We start from the raw sequence: 12,198 nt of genomic DNA, 5'->3' as shown, positions 1-12,198 counted from the left end.
GAGGGACTTTGAAAAGGTTGCTTATATCAGTGAAATGAGTAGGTGTGTTCTTGGAGACAGAAGCAGCATGTGGCCTGGCCTGGAGGAGAATCTTGACTGAGGCCCTTTTTTTTGAGAGACTGCAAGCTGACAGAGGTGAGGAAGATCCTTGTGGGGCTTATTCTAAAGGATACTGTAGTGAGGAAACTCAAAGCTTGGAGGAACAGAAGAACAGTGTTGCTGTGTGTGGCATTGACTGTGTACTATATCGTAAGGAAGACAATCTTTGCTCCCACAGTGTCAAGAGTGAAAACACAGTAAAAGCTGAAATAGTGGAGCCAGTATCACGTAACAATTGATCAAAGCAAAACAATTCAAGGTGTTACTAGTATTTACAGTGTTCTATAAGTACTTCTGAGAGAGAGAGAGAGAGAGAGAGAGAGAGAGAGAGAGAGAGAGAGAGACAGAGAGAGACAGAGAGAGACAAAAAGAGAGAGAGAGAGAGAGAGAGAGAGAGAGAGAGAGAGAGAGAGAGAGAGAGATGATAAGTGATGTTTCTAGTTTCAGTGATTTACTTCACAGACAGTAGTTAGTGAGCAGGTGTTAAATATAATCCAGTGTTGCTGAGGGAGAATAAATTAATAGGCAGTAGTGTGCATAAATGTACTCTATGTATTTTTTATGTAGGAGGGACATTGACAACTTATTTACCTCTCCTTCCACTGAATGGCAGGCACAATGACACCAATTACCTGCTGTTTACATTTCACTGTTGACTCTTGCATTTCTCTATTAATCTGGGACTGAATTCTTCACTACTATTGGTTTGACATAGAATTTTTAATGTGTCCCTTGAAGATTAAAAGCCCAACCTATTTCCTTTATCTGTTATTTCCAGATTGAGTTGTCTTGAAGCTGAGATGAGTTGGTCGGGTAATGAGTGACTTGCATCAAGTGACCGTGAGGTGTTGGACGTGATATTGTGTTATTGCAAGTGTAACCAGTAATAAGTAAGTCCTTTCTTTAAAACTCTTCATACATGGATTTGTCATACATGGATGGATAAGGCCCTTGTACAGAGTCAGCAGCTGAGGGGGGGGTGAGAAAAACTGGCAGACATCTCAGAATACCTAACTTCATAGAAGCTGTTTTAGCTAGAGATGAGATATGAAATTTCCAGTTTCCAGACTGAGGAGGTTCAGTGTAGAAGAGGGGATACTTGTTGTCTGGAAGGTTGTGTTGAGTTGATAGATGGAGGAATTGAGTTTTTGAGGCATTGAACAATACCAGGTTTGCTCTGCCCCAGTCAGAAATTTTAGAGAGAGATTACAAGTGAGGTATTCTGTGGCTTCCCTGTGTGAACTGTTTGCCTCCCGAAAGGTTGGATGTCCATGAAAAGACCTGGAAAAATGCTGGTTAGTATAATCAGTGTAGGATTGGATAGGACAACAAGTTTGGTTTAGAAGATCATTGATGAATATAGGAAGAGAGTGAATGACGATAGAATCCTGAGGAACACCACTGTTAACAGATTTAGGAGAAGAACAGTGACCGTCTACCACAGCAGCAATAGAATGGTCAGAAAGGAAACTTGAGATGAAGTTACACAGAGAAGGAAAGAAGCTGTAGGAGGGTAGTTTGGAAATGCAAGCTTTGTGCCAGACTATCAGAAGCTTTTCATATATCCAAGGCAACAGCAAAAGTTTCACCAAAATCTCTAAAAGAGTATGATGACCAAGATTCAGTAAGGAAAGCCAGATGACCAGTGGAGCAGCCTTGATGGACCCTAATACTGGCGATCAGATACAAGTAGGCTGTGAAGTAATAGATGTTTAAGAATATTCCTATTAAGGGTAGATTAAAAACTTTAGATAGGCAGGAAATTAAAGCAATGGGACTGTTGTTTGAGAAATTAAAACTACTACTACTGCTACTACTACTACTACTACTACTACTGCTACTACTACTGCTACTGCTACTACTACTACTGCTACTACTGGATGGTATATCAGTTCACACAGCAAGAAGCCAAGGACCCACCGAGGCTGTCACTTGGAAGAGGTCATTGTTGTTGCATCCAGCATCCCAGCCTGACTGCCTAGACAGGTCCCGCAGGTTGCTGAATGGCAGAGATGCAGGCTGCTCCACAGCAAGATGTGAGACCAGTGTGGCAGAGTATGATGTGTACACAATGAGGGACACACTGTAGCCAACCCAGTAGATTACCCGTGGATTAACAGTGTCAATGTTGTATGTGAGTGTATAGTGTAGTGTCTGGGCCACCCTGTATAGGACTGCCAGCCTGGCATATAGATAGATCAATCTAATTATTTGACATTTCATATTCTGAACATTTTGCTGATCCAATTAATCTGTTAAGGGAGCACTTTGTTCAACATCTTTAAAATATTATTTGATCATCACCTGTATCTCTCACCTGATGATATAGATAGGCTGGGTGTAGGTAACAACTTTCAACCTCTCCTCAGTGATGGACAATTCAGAGACAGTGAGGTCAGCTTCCCCTGACTGCAGAGCTCCTACCGTGCCCGTCCACTCGTTGCTTGAGTTGTCCTTCAGTTTCCCGTAGGCATAACCTTCCAGTACATTGAAACTGACTCTGTACAAGAGAGAGAGTGGGAGAAAAAATAGTGTTGTGTATTGAGGGAAAGAAAATTTCTGTCTTGTCTTCTCTATTTAGGGAAAGAAAAGGAAAAGGGCAAGTAGTGTCATATGCATGGAGGAAAAGGAAAATTATTCTCATATGCACTGAGCAAAAAGGAAAAGTACTGTGATATGTACTAAGGGAAAGGCTGGGTGTACTGAAGGGAAGGAAAAATACTGTTGTCGTATTTATTGAGGAAAAGAAAGAAATACTGTCGTATGTACATTTTTTAATTGCTAGAAAGAAAAGTGAAATATACATTTATATGTATAGTTTATTTTTCATATCAGTCACAAGTATGGATGTTTGTTTCCCTTCTTTTTTTTCACATGTACAGCTACCTCCTCAAATAGCATGTATTTTCAAAATTTCAAGCTGCTGTGATGATGAAAAAAGCCTGAAAGAAAAATGACAAGGAACAAAAAGTAATGAGAATAAGTTTTGTGGCAACTATTCATTAGGTGTCACTTTTTCACTCCTCCACTTAGACCGGTACAGTTGAACGCAAAATGTGAAAACTTACGAGAAATTGTGTGCATCCCTTAGTGCAGTGACAATATCCCCCACAAAACCAGTGATATTTCTTTGACTGGAGGTTAGTTCAATAATTTTGAAGGCTGGGATTAATTTTAATGAGGGATGAGAGGGTGGAAGTGACTGGAGTATAGGTTAATAATTCTACCAGCTGGAAAGGATTTTGAGGGTCAGAGGAAAGTGATTGGATATTAGCTTGATAATCGTGCTTGGTGAGATTAATTTTAGTGAGAGACTAGATGGTGGGAGGATGATATTTAGAGGTTAGTTTGGTAATTTTGCCAGTTGGTATTAATTTTTAGTGAGGGATGAGGGTGTCAGAAGAATGTGACTGGAGGTTAGTTTAATAATTCTGAGGGTGGGAGGAAAGTAATAGGGGGTTAGTTTAATTTTGGTGATGGATGAGAGTGTGAGTGGAAAGTGTAGCTGACCACATAATTTATCAAATAGTACAAGCATGTACACATTCTTAATAATGTTCCATGTTAAGATATACTAAACATGAAGTTACTCCACAATATATGATGGTGTAAATTACGAATGGTTAAAGTCGAGACTTGTTTGATGATGGCCTGTTTGCTTGCTCCCCTTGGACGTGCGGCAAGTGCAGCAGCGTTCGACCGTTTCTCTAGGGGCAAGCGACACCTCCTGGTGGGGGACTTCAAATCTGCTGTCGCTGCCTTCGAGGTGTGTCTGTTGCTTAGGTGTGGTATGTGTTGCATGTTACCTAGTTGTGTTGTTTTCTGTGTTGTTAATTGTTTCATATCATAGTGAAAGTAAACACCAGGTTTAACTGACACTCCTTACCACTCCAGGAGGCAACAGAGTCCCTGGTGGAGCTGTGTGGGGAGCAGGCGCCCGAGTGTGGTGACGCGTACTGCCGCTGTGGCCGTGCATTGCTGGAGCTGGCACGCAAGGAGGCAGGGGTGCTGGGGCCAGATCTGGATGGTGCCAGTAGTCGTGTGTATTGCTTGGTTATTGTGTTAACGTGCTGGAGTGTGCACAGCCGGGAGTGTTTGGGGAATGAAAATAAAAGGAGTTATGGATGTTTAAAAATGCATCTTTTGAGAGCTGAGTATACAAGAAAGTTGCTGTGTTTGCGGGATGAGTAAACAATGAAGAAATGTTTTGAGGAACTGGGTGTGCAGAGGCACGAGTGTTTGGAGAATGAGAATACAGGAAGACAGGAGTGATTTAGGAATAAGTGTACAAGAAAGGAGTGTTTGAGTGACAATATATAAGGAAGAGGTGTTTTGAAAATGAGAGTACAAGGAATGAGCATTTTGGGAGTTAATATACAAGGAAGCAAGTATTTAAGGGACAAGTATACAAGATTATTTTCCTGTCATATGTCATTATACAATGTTTTTCTTTGTTATATACATCATTCCCTTTCACTTTTCATATCTTGTGTTCTCGTCATTCTGATGTAATGTTACAGATAGAGAATGTTTGGTGTCAAATTTTCACTAATTTCATATGTGTATAAACTTTCATTTCATTGACTTTTTTTTACTATTACTACTATATTTGCTTGCTTTTTAAACAAGTCTTTTCTTTCAGAGGAGGGAAGCACAGGGGAAGAGGAGGACGAGGAGGAAGAGAGTTAAGAGTCACAAGAGGAGGAGGAAGGTGGAAAGAAAGAGGAAGGAGAGGAGGAGGAGGAGGAAGATGGGGAAGGAAAGGAGAAAGATAAGAAGGAAGGAAATGCCGCAGAAGGAGAAGGTGAGTTGTTAATAAGGTTTTGTGTGACAAGTTTTCTGAAAATTTTATTTGTTTACATGAAGTTTGTTTTGTATATATTACTCTTAATATACTACTTCTCCCACCACATGCAATTTGTCTGTCTGCTGTTGTGGTTCTTTCATTTCTTGTTCCCTTTCCTGAATATACCATTTCCTTAGTTTCATATCTAGTACCCTCCAATAAAATTTCTGCTTCTCGGTCTCTGTACTTCTCTCGTTTTTTTTGCTTGGCTTCATTCCTCAGATCCTTCTCTTTTTCCCTTTCTTCCAAGTTCATATCTCTTTTTTACCCAAATATTCTTGTATTCTGAATTTTCAGCCAGCTTCCCAGTTCTCACTAGGATCTCCTTTACTGTAACTTGGGATCTCATTCTCACTTTTAATGGTCTTTTACCTCCTTCACTATATTTTCCAATTCTATATGCTTCTTCCACTTCTCATTCCAGTCCCTGTTCTTCACCTTGGACCATTGTAATAATTTTCCTTACCAACTCCTCTCTCTCTCTCTCTCTCTCTCTCTCTCTCTCTCTCTCTCTCTCTCTCTCTCTCTCTCTCTCTCTCTCTCTCTCTCTCTCTCTCTCTCTCTCTCTCTCTCTCTCTCTCTCTCTCTCTCTCTCTCTCTCTTATTCCCTTTTCTTCCTTTCTTCCTTCCCTCCTATCTTTGTTTCTCCCTCCTCCTCCTCCTCCTCCTTCCTCCTCCTCCTCCTCCTCCTCCTCCTCCTCCTCCTCCTCCTCCTCCTCCTCCTCCTCCTCCTCCTCCTCCTCCTCATTCATTCTACCTAACAAGAAATAATGGATTCAAGATTATACCCAAACGTTTTAAATCCCACAAGGCCAAACATTTTTTCTTTAATCGTATAGTAAATATATGGAGTAAACTTCCTGCAGAAATTGTGAACAATATTGAAATTGTGAAAGCAATATTATTGAATCAGTTCATCCTAAACATTTGCACTTTGTTTTTCCACAGAGCAATAAGAAATTAGAATTGACAGAGAAACCAGACAAGGGACTGCATTTGAAGAAGCACAAGAACCAAGAAATTTACATAGCTTTCATTTTGGTTTACATTCTGAAAGGTAACAGTAACATGGATATGTTTTTATATTGAAATCTTTCTCTGATTGCATACAAATGGTACCAATCAACAAATAATAATGTAATACTTAGAAGCTGGGAATTCAAATCACTGGTAGATAAAATGAACCACCATTCTAGAGTGTACATAACTAAGGAATTAATATACTGGTTAACTGTCACACCAGCATGAACAGAATAACAACAATTGTTGAGTAGAGTCTGTAGGAGGTAGGGAAGGAGGCATGTAGTCAGTTTTAGAGAGCAGTTATTATGAAATCAGCTGTAGAATATTCCTAAGATGCAATACTACTGGAGTCTGTCAGCTTGAAGACAGTTTATTAAAGAAGGGAAGTTCATGAGATATAAAGCCTTTGATTATTCAGTTTCATTTCCAAAGTAACATTTATTTATTGGTGTGTTGCTTCCTGTAAATAGTAAAGCCTTGACAGCACTGCATCTCTCACACCACGCTGTAACTGTTGAGAGAACCCTAACCCTTAGAGAGAGGAGGAGGGAATCCTTGGTTTATGTTCAGTAAAGCCCTGTATTCTTGTCATGGCAATGTAGAATGGAGGCGTCATTGGTTTATGTTCAGTAAAGCCCTGTATTCTTGTCATGGCAATGTAGAATGGAGGCGTCCTTGGTTTATGTTCAGTAAAGCCCCGTATTCTTGTCATGGCAATGTAGAATGGAGGCGTCCTTGGTTTATGTTCAGTAAAGCCCTGTATTCTTGTCATGGCAATGTAGAATGGAGACGTCATTGGTCACATACTGTTCTAATGTAATCTAATGTAATCTAATGGAATCATGAAGGTGTAAAAATGCAGGATATGGATGGGATGCTACATCAGCAGCTTTTGTCATTAAGGGTGGTAAAGTGAAAGATTTGTTAATCACTTTGGTCTTTAGTTGATGCTTCTGGTGAGGCTTTCCTGTTTAAACTTGGCATAATATATATAAAATGATGTGGCATGTTAAACAAGTTAACTTACTGCCTTCTTGTGTCTTTCACAGATAGAAATCAAAAACGTCACAAGACAGAATAGTGAGCTGCATGCACTTATCACAGAGTATAAAGTCACTCCCTCAGAGGAAAAAGACAAGGATGGCATGTCTTCATGTGAGAACTCAGAAGCTAAATGTGAGCTACCATCCACATGAATATATATTTGTATATCAAACTGACATTCTCCTTGGAGGGAGGCTTTCCAAAGTGCACACACACACACACACACACACACACACACACACACACACACACACACACACACACACACACACACACACACACACACACACACACACACACACATCTCTGCATCAGGACTCAACAGCCAGACTGATAAACAATTACTTCACCCAAGATGATCAGCTGATAGGATTAGCTGTGGATGAGCCTCCTGTGGTGACTAGGAGTACAAAAGCCAGCAGCTAATTTTGGGAGCTGCCAGTCATCATGGTCCTGGTGTCTGAGGTGCTGCTTTTGCATTTTCCCAGTCATGGGATGAGGCCACATCACATTCATTCACAGTTGCTCTTAGTTATCTCTGTTACAAGTTAAAATTTTTCCTGGCTCCACAGACATTTCTGGTGCATCTAACCCTCTCTCCATTGCCCTTCTATTTCCCTTAGTCTTATACCCACTTCTTACATTACGTCTAATTACTTCCATTGGTCATTCTTGTCTGGCCCTCTGTTGCATCAATTTTTCACCTCCAGGTACAGATACCAAGGGGAAATTGCTGGGTCAAGTGGCTACACTGACATCTGAGGTTAGCAGGTTGGAGAGTGAGTGCAGCAGTCTTCAGGTTCAGCTAGACTGTGAGAGGGATAAGTATAACAAACTGCTGGGAGAATCTCTTGCTCATGAAAAGTTGTCTGAAGATGTCATAACTGAACCAAAAGGTAAGAAAGTTTATATTCTCTAATAATAAAGCAAATAATTTTTCCTCACTGTTGCTCAATTTTTTGAATTAATAACAAAATAAAAGCATTGTTATTGGATTTGTTTATTGAGGCTGTATTAAGAAAAGTTGAGAGAAACAAACTTATTGTTTTATCAGGAGAAACAACAGGATTGGGAGGAACTGAGCTTTAACAGAAGCTGCAACAACTGCAGGAGGCTCACAGGGTCCTGGAGAGCAGGTTAACTTGCAGCATGAAGGAGGTGGCTGAGCTAAGTGACAGGAAGTAGCAGCTTGAGCATGCTGTAGTGCATGAGAAGACAGAGTCCATCGGTGTGTGCATGTTTTTTGCTCATTTGAATCATCTGTAAAAGTGAAGTGGAGGAAGTGTTTACTGTTTACTGTATGCCATTTCCTTGGTCTTTTAATGAAGAATTTTATCCTTCTTCAGGTGACTACATCACCATCTACCAGTTGCAGTGAGGAGTGATGAAGTAACAAGCTCGAGAACGCGAGTTAGACCTTGCCAGCCTCCATCATGAATGAGAGGAAATGAAGCAAAACCACTCTGCAGGTTAGTGCTCTCTTTTGCATCTCACACACTTCTTATTCATGTCATGGCAGATTAGTGATTTCTGCTGCATCTCACACACTTCTTATTCAATTGCTGGCAGGTTAGTGATCTCTGCTGCATCTCACACACTTCTTATTCAATTGCTGGCAGGTTAGTGATCTCTGCTGCATCTCAAACGGTTCTTATTCAGGTGTTGACCAAAGTACTAAGCCTTCATATCATTACCTTGCTCTGTGATGGAGGCTACACCATCTGGCATCTAGCTGAGATTTAATGTTGCAGTAAAGCTTCCATATGAGTTCATGTAGAGCAAAATGTTTTCAAATGCCAGGGAAGTAGTGTAATGTAACCTTCCAGAGAAATCTACACCTCATTTATTAGTTAACAGGAGTGTTTAATGTACTTAATGTGATTAGCCAGGATCAAGGGTCAACTTCTTCACTGACCATTTACTCTCAGGTGATGTATCTGTCCTCCATGAGTCACCAGAGACACATAAGGTGTTGTAAGTGAAATTTCATCTATTAGATTTATTCAAAATGTGAATTAACACAGTTGTTTCCTGCAGGATTTGATATCAAAGCTGGTGCAGGAAAAGGAAGCAGATCATGACCTTCAGCAGCTCGAGAAGATAAGCAGCGTCCTTAAGAGTCCAGTTGCTATCTTTAGCAGTGTTGGTGAGTAGTAAAAACTGAGCCATCTTATGAAGTGCAACGAAACATTATTATTATCTTCATAATTTTCTTGAAATAAACAGATTTCTGTGGCATGTTGCTCATTAGCACTTTAATATCAGATAACACCAGTTATTTATGTAATGATGTAATGTACTAAGTAGATGAAATACAAGTGGCATCTGCTAACACTCTTGATGTGGAACAGGAACCAGTGAGTCTGAGACACCCACCACCAGTGGAAAGGTGGCTGACGAGCGCCTCAAGCACTCTGAAAAGGTGGAGCAACAACAAGAAACAGAAAATTGCATCCATCATTCTTTGCCTGAGGAGGGAATTGATGCTCCGTTGACCCTTCACACTGATGTCCCTCATGAGGAGGGAGAATATGAATCCTACAGAACTTGCCCATAGGAAGACCAAAACTGTTACTGCTGCCACACTGCCACCACTTCCACTGACACCAAAAGCCCAACTGTGCAGAGAATCCTGGACCTCCGCAATGAAATGGAGTCCACCAGTCACCTGGAGCACTTTAGCCTCCAAAAGTTCCATCCGTGTCCATTGTGTTTGGGTAAACTTATCACTGTATAAGGGGACAAGTATCAGTGTATGGTTACTATATACTCATTTGTACTTAAAGATGTCATGTCACATCATTCTCTCTCTCTCTCTCTCTCTCTCTCTCTCTCTCTCTCTCTCTCTCTCTCTCTCTCTCTCTCTCTCTCTCTCTCTCTCTCTCTCTCTCTCTCTCTCTCTCTCTCTCTCTCTTTCTTTCTTTCTTTCTTTCTTTCTTTCTTTCTTTTGTTGCATATGTTACTGCTTTACATTCCTCCCCACAGTATTTTTTCATCTACTTTATGACTGCAGTAGTTTTATCATCCCAGTGTATGCTGTATCCACTCTGAAACTGTAATTCACCAATCAGCTCAAATGTGTCTCTGTTTTGATAATCATTAATTTGTTTCAGCTACACAACCACTCTGATAAGGGACAAAATCTACTTCACCAGTCATCTATGTCATACAGTCATATATATTCATACATATGACAAAATACTCTTCCTAAGACATTTCTTATTTTCTCTTCTCAAGTGACCTGTCCATCTATCTAAGGTACCACATAACATTTAAAACTTACAATATTGTGTTTAATTCATGAACACTTTTTTGTCTATCTATGGAGACTTGCGTATAGACTTGAAATGTATTGGGAGTTTTCTTTATCTCTCATTCTATACCTAACACCTGTTCCTAAGAATCCCCAGGTGATAGCCATGGTGACTGGCTGGTCTCCTACTGAGTGGCTGGGGTTTTCCAAAAGTGAGGGTTGGTGTTCTATACCATACCATGTGCCCTGTTTGTATTCCTTCTTTGTCCTCTGTATTATATTCTATGTAAAGATGGTGCTGGGGTGGGATCTACTTCTTATTCCCTAAAAGTGATGAGGAGTGACACTGGGCAGCATTGATTTGCTCCTTAGAGATGGCTGGGTTCCTGTGGATGAGTGGGCCATGCTGTGCTTTGTCAAGGATGGTGTTTGGTATTGTGATGACTCTTGCCACAATCAAGTGCCTCCCACAGAGTAGTGGAGTACCTATGTATGGTGATGACCCAAGCTGTCCAGGTCTCATCCAATGCCTTAATATGATTTAGATGATCAAAATGGTTTAACTCACCATTTAATCAGCTGACTGATTTGAATGGAGAAGTATGTAATGTGTTGTAGCCTAACCATCCCTGCCAGCATGGTCAGATTCTTGGTAGTAACCTGAAATGCTCCTAGGTAGTGAGTATCATTGCACATAATGATCTTTACTTTGTCAGTAATTCAATGATACTGAATATTACTCTACTGGATTTTGCTCACCACTGCTTGGTAACTTTTGGCCATAATCCCAGGTCTGGAATGATATGAAGCCATGTTTTTACATTCCATATGAGACAGGCAAGCACTATGCTTTGCCTGACTGATACCTGTACTTTACATTTATGACCCCAGGTAGTTCATCACTCTCTCTCTCTCTCTCTCTCTCTCTCTCTCTCTGTTTGGAATTATACTGTATATTAGGAAATATCATTAAAGAGTGTGTGTGTAAAAAGTGTTTGCATTATTGTGCATTTGATGTTATAGCCCCAGGTTCTTAAAGTTTTCTAGTTTCATGATTTATAAAGATTGCTATTTTTAATAAAGTTATTGAAATTGTTATTGAGTGTTTTTTATTGAACTCATTAGCTTTGTAATAGTGTGCGTCTCATCATGCATTCATTAATGATGTAGAGTGGAAATGTCCACTCCTATCATGCATAATATCAATGCATTATTGGTTTATGTTGTTATTTGTGTATAAATTGTAAAGTTATGCCAGTCTATTTTAGTACAAACTAAATATCAGCTGGAAGAGAGGACAGGTAATGGCACACTAAAACACAGGAAGGGACAATGATATAACCATCCAATTTAACAATACACAGAGGAAGAAGAATGAGAAAGCAATAAAAATGGATTATTTAATGGATGATTAATAGACCCTCATTTGTAATGTTATTTCAGGCAAGAATATTAAAAGAGACAGCTGGCTTGCCCTTTGTACTTGTTCAGCTTGCCCTTAGCACTTGTTCATACATGACAGAATGAGAGATCTATGGGTGGGGGTGACACCTGGAAATGGGTATGATTCATGAAGGGATTGATTGATTGGTTGACTGACTGATTAAGAAAAAAAAACGTAGCAGTGGAGGGTGGGGGGGGGGGGAAGGCGCCCCCAACTTTCCAGTCATATATGGCGTGGAAGGGACAATACCAGCAAAGAAAAATATGAGAAAATGCATAATTTACTACAAAACCCAAAATGCGAAATAAAACCTTGCCAAATTGAACCTTCCCACGAAGGTAATGAATGGAGTTTTGATGCAATGAGCCACAGTTACTTAAAACACTCAACAAATATAACACCTGCCAAAAAAATAAAATAAATAAATAAAATCAATCAATAAATAAAGATAAAAACGCGAGAAAACCTTTAAATTATCACAACGCGAAA

General features: G+C 40.0%; 1 protein-coding gene across 1 annotated transcript; it reads left to right on the top strand.

Moving 5' to 3' along the window:
- Window positions 1-1,991: 1,991 nt before the first annotated feature.
- On the top strand, window positions 1,992-11,363 carry LOC135089884 (uncharacterized). Its single transcript, XM_063986076.1, has 9 exons — window positions 1,992-2,135; window positions 3,789-3,882; window positions 3,994-4,138; window positions 4,742-4,903; window positions 5,894-6,002; window positions 7,723-7,908; window positions 8,067-8,481; window positions 9,050-9,158; window positions 9,364-11,363. The coding sequence occupies exons 3-7, from the start codon at window positions 4,124-4,126 to the stop codon at window positions 8,099-8,101; spliced, it is 507 nt and encodes a 168-aa protein (XP_063842146.1). The 5' UTR covers window positions 1,992-2,135; window positions 3,789-3,882; window positions 3,994-4,123; the 3' UTR covers window positions 8,102-8,481; window positions 9,050-9,158; window positions 9,364-11,363.
- The last annotated feature ends 835 nt before the right edge of the window (window positions 11,364-12,198 follow it).

This window comes from Scylla paramamosain, chromosome 33 (assembly GCF_035594125.1).
Source record: "Scylla paramamosain isolate STU-SP2022 chromosome 33, ASM3559412v1, whole genome shotgun sequence".
In the NCBI taxonomy this organism is placed as follows: domain Eukaryota; kingdom Metazoa; phylum Arthropoda; class Malacostraca; order Decapoda; family Portunidae; genus Scylla; species Scylla paramamosain.
The sequence above is the reverse complement of the archived record's forward strand: the minus strand, read 5'-3'. Positions and strand labels throughout refer to the sequence as shown.